General features: G+C 37.9%; 1 protein-coding gene across 6 annotated transcripts in view; it reads left to right on the plus strand.

Annotated features, from left to right (window-relative positions):
* COL12A1 (collagen type XII alpha 1 chain) overlaps nucleotides 1-17,558 on the plus strand; it is a 100,770-nt gene extending 83,212 nt beyond the window's left edge. For 2 of the 6 annotated variants that reach the window (XM_030945580.1, XM_030945579.1), the window contains exons 58-67: nucleotides 973-1,026; nucleotides 1,957-2,010; nucleotides 3,222-3,275; nucleotides 4,387-4,458; nucleotides 9,752-9,787; nucleotides 9,895-9,961; nucleotides 11,548-11,736; nucleotides 12,775-12,843; nucleotides 13,884-14,054; nucleotides 16,465-16,956. In XM_030945580.1, the coding sequence (XP_030801440.1) occupies nucleotides 973-1,026; nucleotides 1,957-2,010; nucleotides 3,222-3,275; nucleotides 4,387-4,458; nucleotides 9,752-9,787; nucleotides 9,895-9,961; nucleotides 11,548-11,736; nucleotides 12,775-12,843; nucleotides 13,884-14,054; nucleotides 16,465-16,646 (948 nt within the window). In that variant the 3' untranslated portion in view covers nucleotides 16,647-16,956. The other 4 variants (XM_030945578.1, XM_030945584.1, XM_030945581.1 and 1 more) reach the window with 3 other exon arrangements.
* The last annotated feature ends 7,134 nt before the right edge of the window (nucleotides 17,559-24,692 follow it).

The raw sequence follows: 24,692 nt of genomic DNA on the forward strand, positions 1-24,692 counted from the left end.
TCCATATTTTAGCAAGATGCTGTTTCTGATTTCATGTCCATGCCTTCAAAGCCAGAGCAATTCTTATTAACACTGATGAAGTTTCACTATGTTCTGGTTTTTATAGAAGATTGTATGCATAACTCTTCGTGAATGTATTAAGGCTGCTTTTGCCATATTTCAATAAATAATCACCCTGAAAGCAACAATATAATTCTGATGTTCCGTATTTAGGATTAACTTGAATTTTAATATATTCAGGAGATTTTTTTATGAAGTCTTTGATCAAAATATAAAGTCTATGGAAAGAAGAAGTGATGTCTGATTGCATGCTGCGTCATTTTTGATTTGAAAATTGGTTACCTGCTCCATCTGTAATGGAATTTGGGAAATGGAAAACAAAATGTGCTTTAAGGTAGACATTAGGAACACCTTCTGTTTTGTAAGGACAAAGTAGAATGATTTTGTTACCCTGTGTAGATTCTTTTCATGCTTCTTTTTCGTTATACACTGGGAGGAAAAATTTATTAAAGAAGATATAGAGGTATCAAACAGCAAGAAAGGAAAAACATTTCTCTTACATGTGTAATGCAAATAAGCCATTTATTTGTCAAATTCACTTGAAATGTCTGAAAAATGAAAACACCAACATTCGTGGAATTTCTCATTAGCTAACATGAATTTAGAGCACTTTTGAGTCATGTACTTTTGTTTTTCATATCAATTGCAAACCACAATCTCAGTCTATGTTTACAAATTTTTTGATTAGTACCAGTTGTTAATGCTGGGTTATCATGCAAGCCACTGTAAAAAATGAATATTGTTTTGTCTAGTTTAGCTCATGTCGGTTTGGACTGTGCTTTTATACTACAGTGCTGTAGCATATATGGAAGGCAAGCTAGCTGTGAAAGGCAGCAGATTGCTTCTTTATATCCTCCTACACCTTGTGTCCTGAAGTATGATGTACTCTGTAATCATTTCTGAAAATTATAGGGTCGTCAAGGAATGAAAGGGGATGCTGGCCAGCCTGGACTCCCAGGGCGATCGGTAAGTTGACACTTAGGTGATGTCATTTTGCACTATTCCTGATGCAACCTGGCTGCTGGACAGCTGTCTTTGAGATCACTAGGAGTCATGGGCTATTGTCATACCTCCCTGGGCCACAGTTTTGGAAACACAGTTATCTTATACTTAGAAATTTGAAATATAGGTAATAATAAACCATTCAAAACAGCAAATGTTTTGAAAAAAACCAGCTGTGCTTGGTCAAGCCAAATGCCCATCCTGACAGTTGTGAATGCACAATAACAGACCATTTGATTAGGAAGAGTACTCAATTCCCCAGGAAGGTCTCTCATCTTCTGACCACTTGCAGTTAAATGTCCTCCTAAAATAAAGATTGCAGAACCTTTGCTGAGCCCTTCTTTAGCAATTACTAATTACTTTCTACTTTTGGAATTCAAATGGCCTTGGGACATTAATTGTATACTTCCTGAAAGAAGAAACCAATATTTAAATTCAGTTACTTGCAGGTGTCTGTATTGTAAACTATACAAGGAGGAGAAAAAATTAGGATCTTTTTTAATTGACCAAATTTATAAATAATCTAAGGTCATTGATCTGCACATGTCCTGGCATGATGAATATTCCTATACTATATTGTCTTTAATTTACTGATGATAAAAAGACTACGTGAGGAGTACTTAAGTGTTGTTGTGGACTCAGTTTCATGTATTGGATAAGGTCAGTCATGGGCCAAGGGCCTTGTATTCTTTGTCTGTTTCGTTAGTCCTTATAAACCTGAGTAGTATACTTTTAGGTAGTAGTAATGTCCTGTAGGAAGCAATGCTACATGTTAGTGTACAATGAGATTAGATAGAAAGGAGGGAAGAACATATATACTTGAGATATATGGAAGGACATAGCAGTGATGTTTGTTCTGTCATGGATACAATTTCTCACTCTTTCTTCCTCCAGGGAACGCCAGGTTTACCTGGTCCACCTGGACCAGTGGGACCTCCAGGAGAAAGGGTAAGGCTTCCTCAGTTTATGTTCTGAGAAGACCAAGTAATGTAATTTGTGTGTTTTTTCAGATTTTTCCCGTTCTTTATATATCTTTCAATTTTCAAATGTTTTTTCAAGAGGAGTCCTTTTATCAGTGTCTCTTCTGGAGAGACAAAAGGGTTGAAAATACATCAGGGGTGAAAACCTCCCCAGATTGCTATTGGTAGCCAGATAGGTTCTGTAAAAATTGCCCTGCTCCCTCCCCTGACTAGGTTCTCAGCTGCCTTCACCCTTAGGGCAGGCAGTATGTCCCCTAGGCAGGGCTCTGCTGAGGGACTCAGCCCTGCTGTCTTCCTCACATTGTTGCTGCTACAGGGAATCCCTTTGAAACTCTGCTTATCTCAACATCTGGGAGATGCCATATTCGTAAGGAATCTGTCTGTGCCAACCTTACTGTGAAGGTTAGGCTTGCCCCTAAACCTTTGGCTGTCAGGAGCTTCTTTGGATGGAGAACTCTAAAATGTCTTCCTAATGAAGGGCATGTACACAGGTATTTCATTGTGGAGTTGCTGCAATTCCTTTCTTCCAATTGGAGTCAAATAAATCTCTTTTGTTGTCACAGATGATGAAGATGATTAAGATGACTGAAGCAATTATTTGCGTTTACAGGCAAAATTCGTAGCTGATATATGCATTTATAGCTGTCCTTTAGTGGGAATTCAAGCTGGAAATGAAAATAGATGACTGTGTGATTGCCAAAGAGGATACTGTTGGATTGGTGGGTCATGGACCATCAACATTGACTTGTGGATTACTGAATGTTGGATTACTGAAATGGGAAACTTCAGTAAATTTCTGCTTAGCCTTCATTCTTGCAGGGGAAATATCTGAGAGGGAGGTGGCTCTCCAGTTAAGTATAAACCTGTGATGATCCAGCTAAACTGTGAATGAGAGAACAGTGAAAAGAGAGATTTTGCTCCTCTGGGATAGAATAATGATTCCTTTTCTTAAAAATATTAAGAAACATTGACTTCATTTTTAGTTAATCAACAGCAGCTGAACATCTAAAGAGTCTGAAGCTCAGTGTTCCATAGCCCTCTCCAGCATGATTTGTGATAGTTATTTCCTAACTTGTACTGTGGATAGGTTTTGAAAGAAATGACAGTAGTAATCATATATATACAATTATATAATTGTAAAGACCACTTTTCTCTAATCTTACTTTTGTTTTTGAATAGGGTTTCACAGGAAAAGATGGCCCCACAGGTCCCAGAGGCCCACCAGGACCAGCGGTAAATATAATTTTGTCTTTGATATACTCTGAATTAAGAGACCTGAGCTAAGAGAGAGCCACATTTACATTTTCAGTTTCTGTCAAATATGAAATGGATCCTTTGCTCAGTCTCCTAAATGGGTCTGAAAAACTCTTGGTAGAAGGTGCTCAGAGAGCTGGGCAAAGCATATATTCACAAACGTTCATAACAGTGGTTTTGAAACTGATTTCTGCCAGGGTAAATAAGGGAAGAACTAGTTTATCTGGTTATTTAGGCATGATCTTTAAATGCATAGCTAAGTCTCCTGAAACCAATTGGCTTATTACTTGTACACTGGTGAAAACAAACACTGTTAATGCAAGTTTTTCTTGACAAGAGCATTTGAGGATTAGTTTTTGCTTACAGAGCTGCTTCGCTGTGTTTTGTGGGACCATGCTAGAAAAGAGGCTGGCTGTTAAGAGAAAAGCCTATGGTGGATCATACAGCCCAAGATAGGCAATTTGCTGCAGCCCCATGTCACCAGGTCCAACCTATAGCAAGTTGGAAGCTGCATTTCCAGAAGGCATATGCATGCAGAACACACATTTGCATTACATATATAGACAGCAGTCTCTAAGGCAGGGTATTATTTGGGCTGGCCCCACGTCCCCACAATTGTCTTCCTCATGTTCCTTTGTGAATGTGCAGATGAGCTTTTGTCACATAATCTGATACTGTTATTTTAATTTTTTGTATTTATCTAGTATCACTAGAATGGCTTTTGGTCTTCTTGTTGTGGATTTTAACATGGATCACAGATCTGCTAGGTGAACTTAGGAGACCCAACTATTTTGTACTGTTTTAAGAATTGGTCATTAAGAATGATACCAAAAACATATACACACCCTCTGCATCTTTCAGTGCCACAACACCTGTTAAACTGTGGTGTTACATAAAAGAACACATTTCCAGGACAAACAAACTGTTTATTCCATAAAAAAATTTTCAAGCCTGATACGTACCTAACAGAAAACAACCTGATAGGAACTACTTTCAATATTGCTTTGTACTCAATGTAATAACATGTTTCTTATTAGGGCTTAGGTAATTGTGTATTTCCACAACTCATTGTACTTGTCTTCTGTTGCAGGGTGCTCCCGGAGTTCCAGGAGTTGCTGGCCCAAGTGGAAAGCCAGGGAAACCAGGAGATCGTGGGACACCAGTAAGATAATGATACACTTAGAGTATCAAATTTAAAATTACAGTTTGTCGATGAACACGAGACTTCTGCTGCTTGAAATAGTCATCATGCAGTTATGATGGTGGTTAATACAGTGGAGCTGATCTAAACCCACAAGTCTTTTTTTAAAAATAATTTTATTTTTACAGTATGCCATTTTGCTGAGTTTAATAGTTGGGGCTGGAAATTGTGCTCTCTGGTTTCCACTAAAAAGATCGTAGGCTATTATGTGCCAAGACATATATTCATTCCTACACTGCACAAGCATGGAAAACTAGGTCAGCAAAATGATTGTAAAGTCTTCACACTAGTCCACGTAGATGTAGTAAAAAGTGATAAACTGCTGAAGGTGGACAATCTTTGATAATATTACATAATCAGTTCTGTTTTGCAAAGGTTTCATTGTTTTTACTATGATATTTCACAGTTATTTAGGAGTGGTTTCTGTGGGTTCTATTCAAACTTTTAAAGTGCTTCCTGCACAGGGAGAAAAAGAAGGAGATACTGCCTCCCACCAACAGTTTCAGGGAAATTTAATTTGAGTCATTCATGGGGTCTCTGAGAAATTATGCTTGAGTAAGGAGTAGAGAGAGCAAGTGAAATGAGAAGTCATTCATTACTTGTGGATAACAAGTATGACAGTCATCTAGAATTTTCTATCCTGCCTCAGTGTAGTTGTATATAAAAAAAGCTGGATAATTTGAAAGAGTGTGTAGTAGGCTGGGAAACTTGATGGCCATGAAGCGGAAGCTCCCAGGAGTACCTGGAAGCTGGGTCATTTTCTCACACACAGGTTGAATTCAGTCTGTGTTCGCCAGACTATAAATTCTATTTCTCCTTGGAGTAGAGGACATGGAGTGTCTTAGGAAAGTCTTGAAGCTTTCCTGCTGTTAGATATACATTGTAATGGGATATTTGTGCTTGGTTACATGTTGAAGAGACATGGCCAGAGCACAAAGTGCTGTGCTTCACAAGGGAGATTTAAATTGTCAGTTGTATCTGATTTTTCATTCACCTGGGACAGTGGATAGCTGGTAAGTACCCAGTTCAGAAGGAAAGATCTTCTGCAGGTAAATAATGTGTTTAGAAGGAGATCTGGCTACAAGCCCAGTTTAAAGACTTTTGCAAAGCAAGGCAGTCAACTCCTGTCCAGGCACCATGTGTAAATTCTCCTGTACTCTAATTCTTAAGAGTTCCTTTCAATTAAAAATAAATGTTTTCCCCTGCAGTTATTGAACTTTATTGTAGTGGGACACTGTGCATCATATTTACCATTTCTAATGTTTCTAGAACAGATCCCAGCAGGGATTCTGGCTTGTACCTTGTACAGATGTTTTATCAGATTCCTGGTGGACAGAATTTCAAGGCCTTCCTTTGTTTGCAGTATTACAGCTGCCAAAGGTGCAGCCTGACAGCCAAATGCAACTTGCACTGTCATGAATCATAATTCTGCCTGAAGAGAATGAGGCTTCCCTTTGCCTCTAGTAAATACACGGAATAAATAATTTTTCACCAGATCCTGCCAATTATTTCTTCTACCTGATCAATCTGTATCGATAGTACTATTAAATGAAAGTGAGGAGAAAGACCCCTGCAAGCCAAGGGATATTGCATTCCAGGTAAAAGGTATACAGTTACCTGCAAATTATGAGCAGCCTTGGTGTTCTGAGGTTACTTCCAGTGAATGTGGTCAGCTGGAGCTCCTTCCTGAGGTATTCAATACCACTAATGTGCTAAGCTGAGGCAGACCACACTGTAAACATTTCTCTACCTCACTGTGTACTTATACTAGAACAAGGAAATCATACAAGTGTTAACTGAATTTTCATGGAAATAGGAAATTTGGCTTTTTGGTCTGCTTACAAGTACCTCCAAGAGAAACTTAGGTGTTTTTTCCAGTGTAGCAGCAAAATGACTGAAAAAGGAACTGTAAGAACACAAACAAGTTAGTAATTTATTGAGAATTGTATGCAGACTATCCTAGAGGAGACTAAAACATCTGCTGTCTGTCTGGTCAGAGAGTGAGAATTCCATAGTGGTTCATACACATATCATAAGGTAACAACCATCAACAGTAAGAAAGACTCACTAAACTAGAAGAGGATATTGGTTCAAGAAGAAATGAATATGTTTTATATGAATAAATATAATGGGAAATAGAAGATGCTGGACTATTAGAGAGGAAAAGTTCCAATTCTTGTTTTATAGGTGTGAGACTGAAAACAGTAACGATAGGTAGGCAGACTAAGTTGTGTTAAGGTAGAGCTGTCGTGTTTATAAAACAGACTCTCTGACAACAGGGTCTGATTTTGTTGATTTAGACAGTTCCTGAGAAAATATGCCAGGCATTTAAATTTTATGAGTAAGGTGCTATTGAACTGATGCCTCCAGGACCAAATAAACTGTGAAAAGCTTTTGGGAGTAGTCCAAATCAGTTGTGAGTTACATGCAGGTTTTGAGAATTTTGCATTCTCTGCTGCTATGTGTCCACTGCTCTTGCATCCATCTATGCAGATGTCCTAGATGAAGTCTCAAAAAGGCACTGCTTTGGGAGCAATGAGCTGGTGGTTCTTGAGGGAAGCGAACATTCTTTTGGGAAAAACAATTGAGCACATTATCTTTAAAAGCAAAAATAGCAAAACTTCCTTTGTTTTGTCCTCTTTCAGCAGTAGAACTATGCTGCAGCCCCAGCCTTCATCCCACAGCTCAGAAAAATCCCACATGCAGCATAAACCAGCTTTTCCTTGCACTGACCCCAAGTGACTCCCTCACTGCAGGATAGCAACAAAACAGAATGCCAGCAGCAGCTGCTGTTTCTCAAAATGCTGTCAAGCAGCAGGCTAAACTGCAGTTTTTGTGTATTAAAAGAAATTTAAGAGGCATATAACCAAGAGGGAGGAAGATGCAAATAGTAACACAGTAACTGCAGTTGTAATTATTTTTTTGAAAATTTGATTCTAAAATATCCAGGTGGAAAATGTACTTTATTGTTAACATGGCCAGTTGGCCTCTAATCTTCCAATTTTAAAGGCAGCTCCAAATAGGCTCTAGACTTCCAGCCACAAGGCTGAATCAATGTGTGTTTGCAAGGTCACAAACTGAGGAATGAGGATCATTTTATTTCAATGAATTTGAAAATTGGCCGTACATGGCATTAGCATTTTCCTAGTTGGGGGACCTTGTTGCCTTGTCTTGCCTTGCCTCCTCCCTCTCCCTCTCCTCTTGCCTAGTGAATAAACAAAAGAGGTACTGTATGATTTGTTTCTGGTAGAAGGTCTTACTATGAAAGCCATAGAAAGAATGAAAATAAAACAAGAATGTATTATAAATACATAAACAGCAGATAATTTCAAATGAGTACACTTGTAGGAAATAAATAGAAAAGTTGGAAAGTTTCAAACAGAAAGAGAAGCACTGTTTCTTTACCATCCCCCCCCCCCCCCCCCAGATTTTCATGTAATAGACTAGTGCAATTAAAAACCTACAGTTCTGTTCAATGAATATTTCAGGTACATGCAATAGTTTATGAGTGAGATATTAATGTCTGTTTATTTGGGAATCAAATTAAGGGTTTTTTAGAATTTCAGTACATCATCATTTACCACAATGTTAATTATTAGAGAATGACAGACAGAAATGTCATATTTTCCTGATGGTTTTAGTTGTTGCCATTTATTTATGGTATGGCATTTACAATTCCGTAGTCTGTTTCAGCATATGGCTGTAATAAGCTAAAACTAAAAGACAAACATTTCCCCATGGACTTCACAGAGTAAGAAAAATATAGATGAAAAGCGAAGGACAGAAGGGAAAGGATATTCATCAGCTTCATGGGAATATTTTATACATATTAGCAGCTGCCTCATTGGTGGCATAATTTATTCCAATGGCACATTTATGGTGTCACCATTCTAAATCTTTCATTTGAGTCTGTACAATTAATTTAGCAAGAACGATCTGTTATTCATGATGCAAATGTACTGTATGACAACTACTTAACTCGGTGATGGATGAACTGTCTCATATTTTCTGTGGCGTGTCATGGGGTAGGTGTGTGCAACTCTGCAGCAGAGAAGCTCAGAGACCACACTAAGCTCACACCCTGACATACCCCAAGGGCATTTTTCTGCGCAAGGCCTCGACAGAAGTGTGTGAAACAGTGTCACCGCATTCGAGAGGTGTCTGCTGTGACCTCAGTGGAATGATTTGGTGTTCTGTGCTGTTGAAATTAATTGTGGGTACTGTAGGAATGTTATGAGAAACAGCTGCAGCCCACACTTGGCCTTTGCTTTGTTAATGGTGAGAAATAGATTCCTTAAAGAAATACTACACTGCAAAAAGCAGTAACACTCAGAATGTATGTGTTACTATGTAGAGAGCCATGCAGAGCAACAGATGACCAAACTGATCTTTCACCTTAGAAATATGCCTTATGTTCAAGTAGTAATTTAGGCTAGAAATCAGAATCCATGTGAACTCATGCTAGCCCTATCATTATCCCCAGTCTTTTTCACACACACATACATACATAAAAATTAGAATCAATCCTCCTGGTTTGCTTCTTTCATAGAACTCTTGAAAACTGAAAACACCACAACCACTAAACTATTCAAAGGCAAATGGAAAGTGCTGCTAGAGAAAAGTTGGCAAATGTTAGTAATTATAAAGGAGCTCAAACTAAGACTTCTCTGAGGCATTTTAAAGACTAGAAATGTTTGAGAATTAAGAGGGAAACTGTCATTATAAATAGAATAAGCACTCTCTCCATGTTATGTGTCATCTCTGCATAACTATTTCACTTAATATAGAATCCTTTTTATATGTATTCAAGAAGACAACTACCTTTCCTTGACATATGTTATTCTTCCTTACATACCTTCTGTAATAAGTTGTCTTACAACTTAAAATTAAACAGTCATATATGACTAATACAAGACCATTGATCATTTACACAAATATGATGCTAGAAATTCAACTTTGAAATTGACAGTGTGATCCAAGTGTCAGAATACATCAATTTTTTGGTCCTAGTTTGAATTTTTCCTTCAGATCTATTTCTTCTGCATCTATTAGTGTGTTTGATGACAGACAAAAGATCATTGTTTCTCCAATCTTTTCTGGCACATTTTAGCGTCTTTGAATGAGAAGTTCAAGGAGAACCAGATCTTTCTTTTGAAGGAGTCAAAACTTTTTCTAGAATTACACATCTCAAACTTATAGATGGGGTGAAATAACATAATCATTCAGTTGCTTAATTTTTACTTATTTATTTTAGGGTGCACCTGGAATGAAGGGAGAAAAAGGTGACAGAGTAAGTCTGCTTAAAAGTCAATTCTTCTCATAATTTTAAAATTAAACACTATGTGTTTAAAAGTACAAAATTCTAATGAAACACTTGTTTTGGATTTGATTATTTAGGGTGATATTGCTTCTCAGAACATGATGCGAGCAGTTGCAAGACAAGTTTGTGAACAGCTGATAAATGGTAAACAGTGTTGCTTGCTTTGTATTCCATACAAGTAATTAAACACTTTCTTAAAAAGATAAACCAATGGTTTAAATTTGAAGTGACAGATATTGGCCACAGAGCACAGTGGGAGCTTGACAATCTGATAGCTGTCCAATGCAAATGATTTGGTGGAAAAAATGTAGCAGCAATTTTTTGCTAGATCCAGAGGCTAGCTTGATAATCACAGACTAACAGAATAAACTGAGTTGGAACTAATCTGTGACCTTTGGAAATACATGTGCAATTTAAACATTCTGGTGAGGTTTCCTTTGTCATTTTGTTCCAAAATTACTTCATCTTTGCAATAAAATCAGCATATATTTTCTCATTAAAGATGTCCTATCTTCAAGAGAAGAAAAAGGATCTTCAGTGAGAAAAAGGATGCTTACTGCAGGTACTTTGCCAGCCGAGAAAGACAGATGAGTGCTGGTTAAATACTGTGCACAGAATCAGTGGTGCTATGCAAGTAGAAACAATATTTATTTGGAAAATTACTTCAGATTTAATCTTAGTCCTCTACTGCCACATAGTGCAGCTCTGCAGCCCATGAAGTTGCTCTCCACAGAGGCTTTCTCTCTGATCTTGAATCATAGTGCTTTTGCTATCAGTAGACCTGCCAAGAAAGAGAAAGGCAAACTGGTTTTTAATATTGTATCTATTACAATGTTAAGTGCTGACTGAAGAAAACAGATATACCTTTTGGTTCATTAAAAGTGCTTGTGTACAAGAAGGAGGAAAGTATGTCCTTTGAAATGTCTGTGATGACTGCTAATCAAAACATTCCTATTAGTTAGCCATCACAGAAGAAGTAAAGTACATTTGTGAATGTGTTAGGTTTATGAACAAGGAGGTCATGTCCAAGACCTTTTAACATTTCTTAGTGCATTCCTGCCTTATTTTTTCTTGTTCAGCTGATTTCTTTCTTCAGTGTTATGGTAGGACTGACACATTATACTAATCAGATGTGTCTCTCCATTAAGGCTTCCTTCCTGCACAGCTTCGATATGGTGTGGCTTTTGTTCACAAACCCTTTTTTTGGAAATGAAATTTTCCATATGCAGAAGGTGTATAGGTACAAACCTGTGAATCCTACAGGCTTAAGAAAATTACTTCATTGACTGTACTGCTAACTCTACACATGAATAATTTATATTGTCTGTGGTAGCTGCAGAGGTCTGAAAGTACAGAGAAGTGTGATATTACAGTTTTAGAAGTGGAGCAAATGCTTTCTGTTCTTCAGAGTAAAAACAACCTCTAAATAGAACTCCAAAAGCAAGAGTATTGTAAAAAATTGCCTCTTTTTTGATTTTCACAGTTCTATGATAATTGTTTTAATGTCATTGCCTTCCAGAAGCTCCCTTACCTTTCCTCCCTGACCCCCTCCCTTCTCCATTTATGTTCAGCTTTCTTGTCAGACATTCATCTTAAGTCTTTCTAATTAATCTGTACTAATTTATTGAATAGAAACAAGAGTAGGATTTAATTAAGAGAGATAATATTTTATTCCTTCCCACTCTGATGAAAGATTTTCACTCATTTCATATTTTTATTTTCTTTTGAAGGTCAAATGAGCCGGTTCAATCAAATGCTGAATCAAATCCCGAATGATTATTATTCAAACCGAAACCAGCCAGGGCCACCAGGTCCACCTGGTCCCCCAGGAGCTGCTGGGACAAGAGGAGAACCTGGACCTGGAGGAAGACCAGGATTCCCAGGACCTCCTGGGGTTCAAGGACCACCTGGTGAAAGAGGTGAATAAATTCCAAGGCAACTGTACTGTGGACCTAGTGCAGAGGCTGCCAGAGGAGCAGTCTGCTCCTTTTACCATGTCAGACTAGGAAGCCCTGCTAGGCCAGTTGGATTGCCTGAGGGACACTGGTGTACTGAAGGACAAGGTTAACTAGATCAGTGCTTTCCTGTCTCTCTCTTGCTCAGGTTTTATGAAATACAAATTGGTATAACATTTTGGCTGCTGTCTGAGACTTTCACATAATATCCCAGAAAAGCAAATGTTCTCAGATCTCTTCTGGCACTATAGAGCTACATCTTGAAAGGCAGTTTGGAGTAAGACAACTCTTTGCAAAGTAGAACACTGATTAAGAGAGAAAATGAGTCATTAACAAGTATAAATTTAGGACTTTAAGGAATTATATCAACACCCTTAGGTCTTTACAATATTCTGAAGGAGGGAAGCAACTGAACTGAAAGTGAACATATGGGTAAACCTACTTTACATCTATCTTGTATCACTGCAATCACATGGGGTGTCTGTAGTGTACTCTTTTGTGGCCTTTGCTTATTTCCTCTACTCTACTATAGCATAGACTCGGTGCTATGTTTTCTAGGATATATTTTATACACTCTTTAAAAAAGGCTAGGAATAAATCAAGGAATTCAGAAGGATTTCTTAAACGTTTTGATTATAACAGTTCCTAAGAGAGTGTAAACCATCCTTTATAACAGAAGTATGCAAGACTGAAAATAACTTTCTGATTGTAGTTTAAAATAAGAAGACTCTGTGGTGCTTCAGTATCTCAAAACTTTTCTATGTTTGAGAGAGTTTATTCATGCTAAGTTACATCTACATCCTATTTTGTTCTTGGGTTACTATAATTATATCCAAATTATTTTTGCAAATTCACATTTGAACATCTGCAGAACATAAATTTTAACCACTCTTGTATTAAATCATGGAAAGTAAATATTAATGTCAGTGAGAGAGTTTGAAGAAATATCTGTTGATGTGGTTTCCTTGCTTTGATTTTCATTGCCTTTGTATTATTCTGTAGGAATCCCTGGAGAGAAAGGTGAAAGAGGGACTGGATCCCAAGGACCACGAGGTTTGCCAGGACCACCTGGTAAATACTTTTTTGTTTAATCAGATTGCAGAAAAGTAAGAGAAGAGCAAATATTTCTTCATAGAGAACTAGACTTGATATGGTGAATGAACACCCTTTGCCCACTTCATGTTTTTGACATATGTTAGAGTTTACTCTAATAAATTTGTAGGAAATCACCACAAAAATAGCAATTTAGAAAGATTTTTGGACATGGCTAATAGGTGTTTATCTTCATATTTTAATTTAGTAATCTGGCATGCTTGGTTAATGTGAAAATGTGTTTCATAAAAATAAATTGTCCAAATATTTGACAGATATTTTTCATAAGTCTTATCAGATGACTCTTTTGTAGTATGTAGGTTTTTTTCTTTTACTTGCTGGACTACAAAATACTCCCAAATGCAGAGTTACTGGACAATAGAGACAGATTATTTGCTTATTAGTTTTGGTTTTTGTGTTATGAAATTTTGTTTACGCCCTAGCATAAATCAGCTGCATCATTTGTTTCTGCTTGTAGTTTACTAGGCTAAAATGGCTTTTCATTACAGGAACCGTAATATGCTTGCAGCAAATTGTAGCCCCAGTTACTTGAAGCTTTACTTTTCTGCTAACCATAATAAGATTGGTTCCAAAAACAACATTACCTCATCTATCCTGGGGCTACTGGGCAGTATAATTGATGTACTGCTATATTTTAATAGAAATCCAGTGTGCTTGTCTAATCTAGTAGTTTCCCTTGAGATGATCATATCTTACACAAAGGGGAAATTAACCAGAGAATACGTTGACATTTCTTACTTGGCTCAAACCTTACTAAATTAGTTTCTAGGAATAAATACTTAAATAAGCCACACACAGGGAGGCAACTCATGATGAGTCACATTTCTAGATGTCTTTTGTATTTCTTTCTGTTGACCCCCATATAGCAACAGAGTGCGAGTGCTTTCTCACCAAAGGCAGCCTGGGCTGTGTAGTCTAGACAGAAGTATTGTTAGCTGTTTTATCAAGATGTCTCTTAAAAAAAAAACAACCTCCCAACCTCTCAATTCTAAAATTAGGTCCACAAGGAGAATCTAGAACCGGTCCACCAGGCTCCACAGGATCACGAGGACCACCAGGGCCACCAGGCCGTCCTGGAAATGCAGGCATTCGGGGTCCCCCAGGGCCACCAGGATATTGTGATTCATCCCAGTGTGCTAGCATCCCTTACAATGGCCAAGGATTCCCAGGTAGGTTATGAACAACTTAATCTTAACCTTGCCCTAAATAGCCTTCACAGGTGTGGCTGTTCATGTTGAGGTGCTTTACATGAGACAGTCCTGCTAATCTGAACATAATGAGTCAGGAGGAGATGGGTCAGTGAGCGGGCCTGCCTCATTGTAATGTTCAAGTATATGAGCAGCCATTTACACTTTGCTCTAGGATTGCTTGATGTTATGCATGATTTGTTTTAAATAGGAAGTTGTGAGTAAATATAGTAGTCTTGTTTTGGTTTTGGTTTTTTTTTATTTTATTTAATGTAGATGGTTACTAGCTGGTGGTGTTGCTCATAGGATTTAAGTGACCAATTTCTTCTCTTCTTTTTTCCCCCTCTATCACCACCCCTTCCAATCGTCTTCAGAACAAGGTTGAATTCTCCATGTTTCTCTTGAAAAATAAAAGGAATGCTGTGGTTGGCAGTTTCCATGTGTCTCTTTTTGAGCCATGTCAGGATTTATACAAAATTGATTCCTGAAATAAAAAATTTCCACAAAGGAAATCCATTTGCTAATAACAGTGCAGACAACTGAAAAGCACCACTGTCCTACAATATCTACCAAGTTAAATGCCATGGAGTTTCTGATTACCCTGAGTCATATAAGCCTTCCACTTTGTGGCGTTGCTCGAAGCAGTAGGCTGCTTCTGGAACCAAAATGAGGGGTCCTAGTGACCACCAATTTTTTGACTGGAAAGATTCTAATATATTTTAACATGGGGATCCTGCAGGACCACAGTATTGTTAACAAATTAATATGTATGCCTTGCCAGATCTCAAAATTAGTGTATGTGATACTACTATTGGATGTGGTTTGCTGTTAGTGTAATTGTGCATGTATCCATGAAAAGAAGAAGAAAAGCAAATATATATATATATATGTACACACTTGCAGATTCAGTGATACTGGTTAAAGAGCCAGGTGGTTGTGCAGATCTCACAAAAAATTCTTATTTAAATGAAAAATAAAGAAAATTGTGTGTGTGATTCAGCAGTGTTCTTTCTACCAAGCAGCTATGTATACATATATAAATATATGCCTAAGACTTAACTGTTATGTATTTAGTTGGATGAAAGTATGTTTTTGCACATCAAATGGACTTTTTAAAAGACTAACATCATCTTTGACCTGTTTCAGGTTTCGGCTAACACATTTTCTAAGTCGCCAGTGCTGCTTACAGTTTGAATACATGAAAATCCTGTTTCTGAGATGTTTGCGCACGTGCTTGTTAGAAAATGAGTCCGTATGGATATTTCACCACGGATATGGTTCTTGAACCATGTTGACCTCATAGAACGGGGAGATACTTTTACTAACACAACTCATGAATGAGATAAAGGACAGTTACGTCAATTCATTAAGCCCATTGCATTTCAATAATAAAATAGACAGTCTTTCTTTTTTAAAAAAGACCTAGACCATCAAAAACCTCAGTGGCAAAGGAGGCTTGTAAAACTACTAACCAGTGAAGGTAATGCCATTAGAAGAGAGACAGATTTAACCTGGAAAATGAGAAATAACTTATGTAAATAGTAAACTAATTGTGGCTTGTAGATGATTTGTATGGGACTGTATCCACTAAAATCTGTTAACAACTCTATGTGATACTTTTGCATAAAAGCCTGCTGCTGCTTGCTGTATGCCAGAATAACATCTTTGACAACTTATGAAACCTACCTGTCTGTTGCTTGTTACCAACATGTCTGAATTGGGGCATATACCTTTTTTTTTATGTGTAATCTTGTTGGATCTGTAACTGCAGTTATAAATACCAAAGTTTTATAATAATTTTTCTTCTGTTTTGCTGTAGTTTTTGGTGTTCCTGAAGCACCAGCTGTAACTCGGTTTGTTACGAGGAACAGCACGACAAAATGACATGTACTGTATATTGCCGCTGGTGATAGTTATGTCTACACTTTCCCATTCTCACAGAAAATTAGCATACACCAAACCCATCTCTTCATCTTACCTGCTCCATGTCTTCTATTAATTATGCAGTTTAAAATAAAGCCCAATGCTTAGATTTACTGAAGTAGCTGTAAAATAGTAATTTTATTTGATTTTCTGGGTTTTGTTTGGTTTTTTTAAATAGTTTTATCATGATTTGTCCCTTGCCTAATTTATGACTCTTTCTGCACTGTTTTGTGTATTATAAATACAAAGCCTTTCAAGATGAATTTAAAACCTTTTATTATTTTACTGCCAAAAAAGCATTCATGAGCAAAACTGAGAAATACCCCCAGTGAACTAAATATTTATATATTTATTATATGAAAATAAGGTTGAACTAACATTATTGTAGCCAGACTAACTTTCATTGCATATGTGGATTCAAAGACATGCGATAACTATTATGTTCAATCGGACAACTATTTTCAACCAGAACCATACGTGCCTGAAAGTGGACCCTATCAGCCTGAAGGTGAACCCTTTATAGTACCTATGGAGTCAGAAAGGAGAGAGGACGAGTATGAGGACTATGGAGTTGAAATGCATTCACCAGAATACCCTGAGCACATGCGCTGGAAAAGATCACTGTCAAGAAATGCAAAAACAAAACCGTAAAAGATCTGTGTGTCTTGATTTGGTTTTTTTTTTGGTTGGTGGGTTTTTTTGTTTGCTCTTTTGCTGTGCTTGCATTTGCAGATACACACAGGGAGAGTGCATCATTCCTTTTGCAATATGGCTTTCTGGCCTTCTCATATCAGACGGATCCCTGTTTTGTATCTCGCTTATGTGGGGATAGCAATGTGTGTACCCAAACACTTCATGTTGCTCTGGAAATGCTTGTAAAATACTGTTGCTTATAGTGGTTGCATACAGATTAAGGTGTGCATTCAGTTATCCCAGTGCTGCCTTTTCATTAAAATAATGTAAAAACAAATACATTAAAAAAAAGAAAACCAAAAAACCAAAACAAAAATAACCACAGAGCTGTTGCAAATTTTCTAAGGACTGTCTGCTTTAGCTCTACATTTTTCTTTTTTTTCAAATGCATGTTTTCAGTTCAGTCAGATCACAGGTCTGCAATGTCTAGTTAAAAAGAACCGAAAATTTTCCTCTCCTTCCAGTATCATTGTAATTTTCTTCTATTCTGAATTACAATCTGTGGAGCATATACTGCTCTTATGCATCTCCTCTAAACACCACAAACATTAAGTAGCTGAAATCATTGTATCAACTGGATACAGTTTAATAATGCCTGAAATCTCCTTGTTTGTAGACACAGTTACATTTATGCCAAATTGCAGTCAATCCTGCAGAGATGGAATTGCATGTTTATGTTGTATATTTAGTATGGATTTTTTTTTCAGAATACAGTGTTTCTTAGTTACCAAAAGCAGTTGGAAATTGTTTGCAAGACTATGGATATAGAATTGCTGCTTTTATATTTTAACTGCAAATTGTGAATTTCACTGCCTTATATTATTTATTTCTGAAATGAAAGAGGCATTTTTCAATAAAACTACTGAAAATGTATGTGTCTATTCATTTCTGAAAGGCATTGTGGGACTGACATATTTGTATCGTATTAGTGTTATTTACTCAATAATCTGGAGATGCCAGATATCAAAAATCAGTTAGAATGAGAATAGATTAATAGGTATTTGGGCTGTGGTGGCTAGAAGTGGGGGGACTGAAAGCAGGAGATGCCTCCTCTGTCTGAGGTATTAATAACTTTCAGGAAATTCAGTCTTCAAGGCTTTTGATGAGGAAAATGAGATCAACTGTGAGGATTAATTGCTGTCTTTTGGGGGATGTCTGGTGGATGGCTGCTGCAGGGACAGAGACTTTCCACCTGAGGGGCTACTTGAACTGCAGAGAGTGCCTAGAGCTACACAGGCTCTAAGTGCTGGTGTGCTGTGAGCGTTGTGGCAGCACAGACATTAGCAAATAGCTCGCTTGAGGAAGTGGGGTGTGGCATCTGCTGAGATCTATCCTTCTGGGACTGCACAAGAGGTGGCTCCTCCCTCACGGGGAGGTCATCTGTGTTCACGCAAGCTCTGACCGCAGTGGTGGCTGTGATGGAGCTTTACCTGCAGAGGGTCATAAGAGTGATTTGGGAGAGAACAACAGTGGGCCTGGAGAGTTACTTACTGACTGAGGAAGCAAGAGTGGACTGTGGTGATCCTTCTTTTCCACAGTATCTCAACTGTCCTCCTGATAAGCAGAAATGGCTTTTGCCATAGGGCCTGGAGCAAAGCCTTTTAACGTAATGGGGAAAGCTGGAGCTGTGTTTCTCATCATGTAAGACATCTGTCACAGAAGTGAAGCTAGATGTGTAGGCTGGCTTCCTGATCACTGAATCTGCACTGGAAGCTGCACGGCAAATTTTAGTGCCCACAAATGGAAGTGACACAACTCCTTAGGCTGCCTGACTCGTTATCAGTGAAATGAAACACAAACAAATGGCATTTCAAAGTGTTGCAGACATCTTTTTATGAAAAATTCTTTCCTTAGGATTTTTCCTCCTGAGAAGCTGAGAGGCCTCAGGAACAAAATGTAAATAATGATTATCTGCTGCTGTAAAATGCAACAGGTGCATCTGTGATTGGTCTCATAGAGTTGTTTGTAATTAATGGGCAATCACAGCCCAGATGTCTTGGGCTCTGTCCGAGCCACAAACCTTTGTTATCATTCCATTCTATTCTTAGCTTAGCTAGTCTTCTGATGAAACCTTTTCTTCTATTCTTTCAGCATAGTTTTAATGTAATATATGTCATAAAATAATAAATCAAGCCTTCTGAAACATAGGGTCAGATGCTCGTCTCTTCCCTCAACCTGAGACCCCTGTGAACACCATCACACAAAGAGTGGTCCTGATTGCATCCACGTGTCTTTTAGTCTGCAAGAGGCTAATTCTGGGTTGAACTGAGGAAGGAGAATCAAAGCTATTAATTCTTTATGCTTTTTGTCTAAGTGTTCAGAGTTGAGTATCAAAACCATGTTTTGCAGTTTCATATACAATAAAGAAAGGCATGTGTCAGGCAGAAAAAGAAGAAGTAGAAATTTGGAGAAGTGATTAAAAGGTTTATCTGAATTGTATTTAAAAATAATGACATCTTGCATTGATCTCGCATCTCTCTGTTTCTGGCATTGTCTCTACAACAAATTTAACTAGATGCCCATGACTTCATTTAAAAGATTCCTTTCTGTCCTTTCAACAGAAAATTTTACCTTTTTTTAAAGAATATATTTTAATTTTTTTTTCTTCACAAAATACACCAAATGCTTGCCAAGGATGCCTGGTATTTTTTTGTGTTCTTTATTTGATATCAATCCCAATAGTGATGCCACTATTTGATTATCTGGCGGCCTGAAATATTTAAACATTCAATGAAACCTGAGCTTATTTGTATTCAATCCATTTTTAATGGCAAATTCTGCTCACAGATGTGTAGGGTAGATGTAAGCTCTAGGTTATGTGCTCCCTACAGAATTGCAAAGTATGAGTTGTGACCATGTGTGTACTTGAGATAAGTGCTGATAAGCGTTTGTGTTTCATTTAAAAATCCCCGCAATCCTGGAAGCTAGTTAGCACTTCTTTCACCTGTTTGACATGTGTCAGATTTCTGACTACATTTTGAAGCAAAAAGAACTTTCAATGGGCCATCCAGAATATGAAGAAAATACTTTAGATGTTTGGGCAGCTTATAAACTAGTGTTTACTGTTGGAGGCCAACAAAGAAGAAAACTTATTTCCAGGAATTCTCAGGGAAATGGCTCTAAGGAGGTGATGGGGGCTACTGATGACAGTTCTAGGAAAGCTGTTGCCAAGGCAAGCCAAAGAAATTCTGGAAAAATACAGATTCAATGCAAATACAAACAAATTTCAGTTCCTGAATATCTCATATACAACTGAGCAGTTTACATAGTCTGGCAGTTCAAAAGAAAGAAATTGTTTGAAAGCAGAATTTAATTGCATACACATTTCCTTTCATTTTGGCTCAAGCTGAGGATGCAAACAAGCAGGTGGGAAAGGGCTGCTGCTTGCTTGGGATCAGGGTGGAGCCCTTGACAGGCTGAGGGAGCTGAACCTGTTCAGCCTTGAGAAGAGAGGACTGAGAGGGAACCTCATCAAACTCTGTAAGTACCTGAAGGGAGAGTGCCAAGGGGATGTTTCCAGGCTCTGCTCAGTGGTGCCAAGCAACAGGACAAGAGGCAATGGGCGCAAACTGCTGTACAGGAAGTTCCATCTGAATATGAGGAAGAACTTTACTTGTGAATGACTGAGCACTGCAACAGATTTCCCAGAGAGGGTGTGGAGTCTCCCCATTCAAGAAACATCTGGATACAATTGTGTGCCATACGCTCTAGGATGACCCTGTTTGAGCAGGGAGGTTGGACCACATGACCCACTCTGATCCCTTTGAAACTTGCCCATTCTGTGACTCTCTGATTTTTGTGATTCCGTGTTTGCAGAGGGGAGGTTAATGAAGACAGTCTTTGTTCCACAATCCCCCTGCTCAGAGAGCAACTGCTTTGCATTTCTGATAGCATGGATAGCCAAACTGAAAAAATACCCAATGTTCCTGATTTATGGAGGCTAAATATTGAGGTAATGCATCTCTGCTGAAATCTTTGTGCAATAGTGGGCAAAAATGGAGCAAAGGAAAGGATGTAATAGCGCTGCCCTTCATTTTTAGTTTTGCTGTGGTTTTGCAGTAATCTGTTGAATTCCCCAGTGCTGACTGCACAGAGAGACTTCTAAAAGAAGAAGATACAGGGAAAATAAATGATTTGGCCAGACAAAAAGGGTTTCAAAAACAACACAAGCAGTTGATCTTTGTTCCCATGAAGGCCCCTCTTTGTAGTAAAAAAAATTAAAATACATATATTAGTGATACATTGATCAACCTCTGCAGATCTTAAATGCAATAATTCTTATTAGCAAGTTTCAAAAACATATTCTTCTTTGGAAGACACATTAAAGAAGGCACATAATCCCTGAGGTTTTCCCTTGATGTTAAGAAATGAAATAATGTGTTGGCATTTTTTGACTGCAGCCCACATCACAGCTATGAATGGGAAAAAAATTATGGGAGAATAGAAATTGTTTTCATGTCAGTTTTTAGATAAGAATGAACACCTTGCCTATAATTTTATTTTGATGTACCATTGAACCTGCTGATATGAAGGTAGTTGTATTTCTGGTCTTCAAAGTAGAAAAGATCATACCTTATATAACTTATAGCCCTCAAGAAAGCACAGATTCTAATAAAGGGTTTATTACCTTCAGTATCCTGCAGAATGCCTCACAGTTTTGCCTTGACCAACTAGTTAAAGAATGCTTACTGATCACTTTCACGTTCTGGAAAAGGACTTGAGGATTGAAATAAATTCTCTTGAATGCTTCTCCAGATCTGAATATTTCTTAGATGACACTCAGCTAAAAAGAATAGAGTACAACAGTGATTTTAGTGCTGATGCACTCTTGGCACCTGAAAAAAAAATTGCTCAGTTGCATTTTCATTGATTTATGCTTAATATGTTTCCGCCTTTTTGTTTTTGCTATTTTGTGCAATCATTGAGCTAATTATGACTGTTACACCTCCGAGTGATTGTGAAATTCTCTTGTATGATCAACTATGTTTTTTCCACCAAATTTAGTGAGGTTGCATTTTTACTCCTGCTTTGAGTGAACAAATCTGTTCCCTAAGCTTGGAGATTTAGAAAGCCCTTAGTAAATCAGAGATTTGCTTTTTGATGAGGAAATGCAGCAAGACTGTATAGAGCTGTCACACAAGCACTGGTCTCAGTTTCATTTATGTGTCAACTTTGTGGTTATGAATTTCTTCATCCTTGAGCACTGCTGTTTGTTTCTGAACTGTTTACAAAGAATAGTTTTGTGTACAGTTTGACTCCCCTGTCTGTCATTCCCCTATAGGCAGTCCAGGATGTCTTGAGGTTTTTATTTATTACCACTGTACATTTTCTTTGTGAAGCTCATATTTATTACTTCCTGGGCTGATGCAAGCTACTCACTGGATTTTCAAGAGTTCCTAAAGTTTTAAGAACATGACCTTTCTGGGTGCTTACTTTGAGACACCATTGATCTCTGAGTTTCAGAAAGCAATATGGCCCTCATAACTTGGCCTCTTTAATCAGCCTTGAGTTACCTTCCAAGTCACTACAAAGATTATTTCTATAATATTAAATATTGAACAAATCAATGAAAATGGGACAGAGAAGAAATAAAATACTTTCTGTTTCTCATTTTCTGAGTGGGTTGTCCCTGTAAAGTTCTGAAGTTAAAAATACTGAAGGAGATGTATTTTCTTCCTTCATCCGTAATGAAAGTAGAAGGTCTTCAGATGCACAGGAAATACCAGAAAGAAGAAAACAAAAGCTGTCTCTTTTTCCATTAGAGAGGGAACATATCCAGGGCCTACTGTCATGAATTTCACCAGAATTATTGGTCTCTGAGAAAGAAACAGAGCTCCAGCATTATGAAAAAAAGTATTCTTGTCTGGAATAAGCAGAAGTATATAAAACTGATAAATACCTTGAGTAATACTGGTTTTGCAGCTGCCAAACTGAAAAAAAAAGTTTATCAGTTTTAGTGCCCAGATGTTTATGCCTCATAGCAACCTCTACTGGAAAATTGCAACACTTTATTCAATATTTGCAGCTTTGGGTTCTGTTTGCAACAATGAACAGAGCAAAGTAATTAAGATTACTGTACATGGTAGAGGAGCATTTTTGTGTCTCATGTTATGCCAACACGTCGTGCCTGGCAGTGTGTTCCTTACCTTCTTCCATGCCCTCTTTCCTTCCTGAGGCTTATGTGCCCTTCCCCACTCTAAGGTCTCCTGCCCGTTTAACTCTGGGAAATGTGAAGGATAAGGGCATGTTACAGCTAGTTCATCTGAGCAGCACCAAGGGGTCCAGGGCCTGGAGCACCTGCTGATTGCAAGAGTTGGGCTTGTTTAGCCTGGCAAAGTAAAGTCTGACAAGAAGGAATCTTTCTGCTCTCTTCCACTCCCGCTGCCTTCCTGCTATTCCAAGCACTTGTTATTTTTCTGGCAATATATGGACAAAAGATTAAGAAATTCTCTAGGGTTCCTGAATCATGTACTCCATGTGACTTGCAATTTGCTATTTTCCATCTTGCATCCAGAATTCCAAAGCAGGGGATTGGACACAGAATTTTAGGGTTTCTTATAGCTGACACTTTTATAAGTATTGGCCTTTCCAAGTCTCCCTGTATCTTTTTGAACTCTTAGACCTCTTCCAGCTTTTATACTTCTGTTGTGATAGATTAACAAGTAGGAAGTCTTCTGGGTAGATTATATTATTTTCTTTGTATAAGTAGCTTTACAGCGTTGTCAACTATGAAGTGAGATGGTTCAAATCATGATTTTAACCCAAATCTATTACTTTGCAATTCCAAGGAACAGAAGTACTTTTTTGGTGTACCGGAAAACAGTGGAAAAGAAGAGTCTTTTAATTGCAATGGCCTTTAATATCAACATTATTTTGCATTATGGGTAAATAAGCAAAGATATAAAACCATAACCAAGGTTTGAGTAGAAAGCAGGAATCCTGGCCCAGAATCCATTCTTAGATGTTCATCCTTTAATTTTCAGTTCCAGAAACCCTGTTCTTGTGAAAAATGTCAGCATAACATCAAATAAAGGGTAATCTGCAGGCTTGGTTTCTTTGGCAGCTCCTCAGAATACCATGAATACTCTCTGTTGTTATTTGGCAATGCCTTTGTGTACAGTATATTTGACAGAAAATGCCTGTAGACTGTCCTCTAAGGCAGTATCCTGCAGTTATATTTCTGTCTCCTGAACTGATCTCTTTTCAGTAGCAACAAAAGTCAAAACAGCACCAAACATTTCCTATATCTGTCCAGTTTCTGTCCAGTCTGAAAGATGTGTCTTCTTTTTATGGCACTTGCTTCCCTACAAATGAGGCAAGAAATTTCCTAGTGAAATAGAAAGCTTTCAGAAAATTGAAGAGAAAGATGTTTAAATGTATAGTAACGATCCAAAGCTTTCCTTAGACAGGGGTATGAAATTAAAGTGTTCTCACGATTCATAACTGTGCTGGGGCAGGGGCTGATTGCCCCAGGCTGGGCTGAAATGGCATCTTGGAGCACAGGAGGGTGGGGAGGTCCCCATGTTTGTTTGGAAAGGACAGTCAGGCTCAGCATTTATCTCTGAAAATATTATTTTCTGCTCATGCCATGTTTTAACAAGATTTAGTTTGGGAAATCCTTAAATGGTTGTCACTGGGACTATTCCTTCACTGGGTTGGATGGTAAAACTGTACAAAACCTCTCCCTTAGGACAGGTCTGTATGGGCTGTTCCTACCAAGGCTGAAGGTGTGCTAGGAGGGCTGTTGACACAGCAAAGTCTTGCTGGAGGGATGGAAGAGAGTGAGTTTTGTCACTACATAAAGATAAAAATGAGGCCTCTGCTGGAAACAGAGAAGTGGAATAAATTAAGAACTGAGATATTGCACATAAAATACCTGAATTACAGACACTGAAGTAGAAGTAAAATTTAAGAAAACCCACAGTATTGCTCACAAATCCTCTTGTTAATATTTAAGGCATTGCTTTGTGCTGTGATTAATTGATACTTACTGGGAAACATGGT

The sequence above is a fragment of the Camarhynchus parvulus genome, chromosome 3 (genome assembly GCF_901933205.1).
Source record: "Camarhynchus parvulus chromosome 3, STF_HiC, whole genome shotgun sequence".
Classification (NCBI taxonomy): domain Eukaryota; kingdom Metazoa; phylum Chordata; class Aves; order Passeriformes; family Thraupidae; genus Camarhynchus; species Camarhynchus parvulus.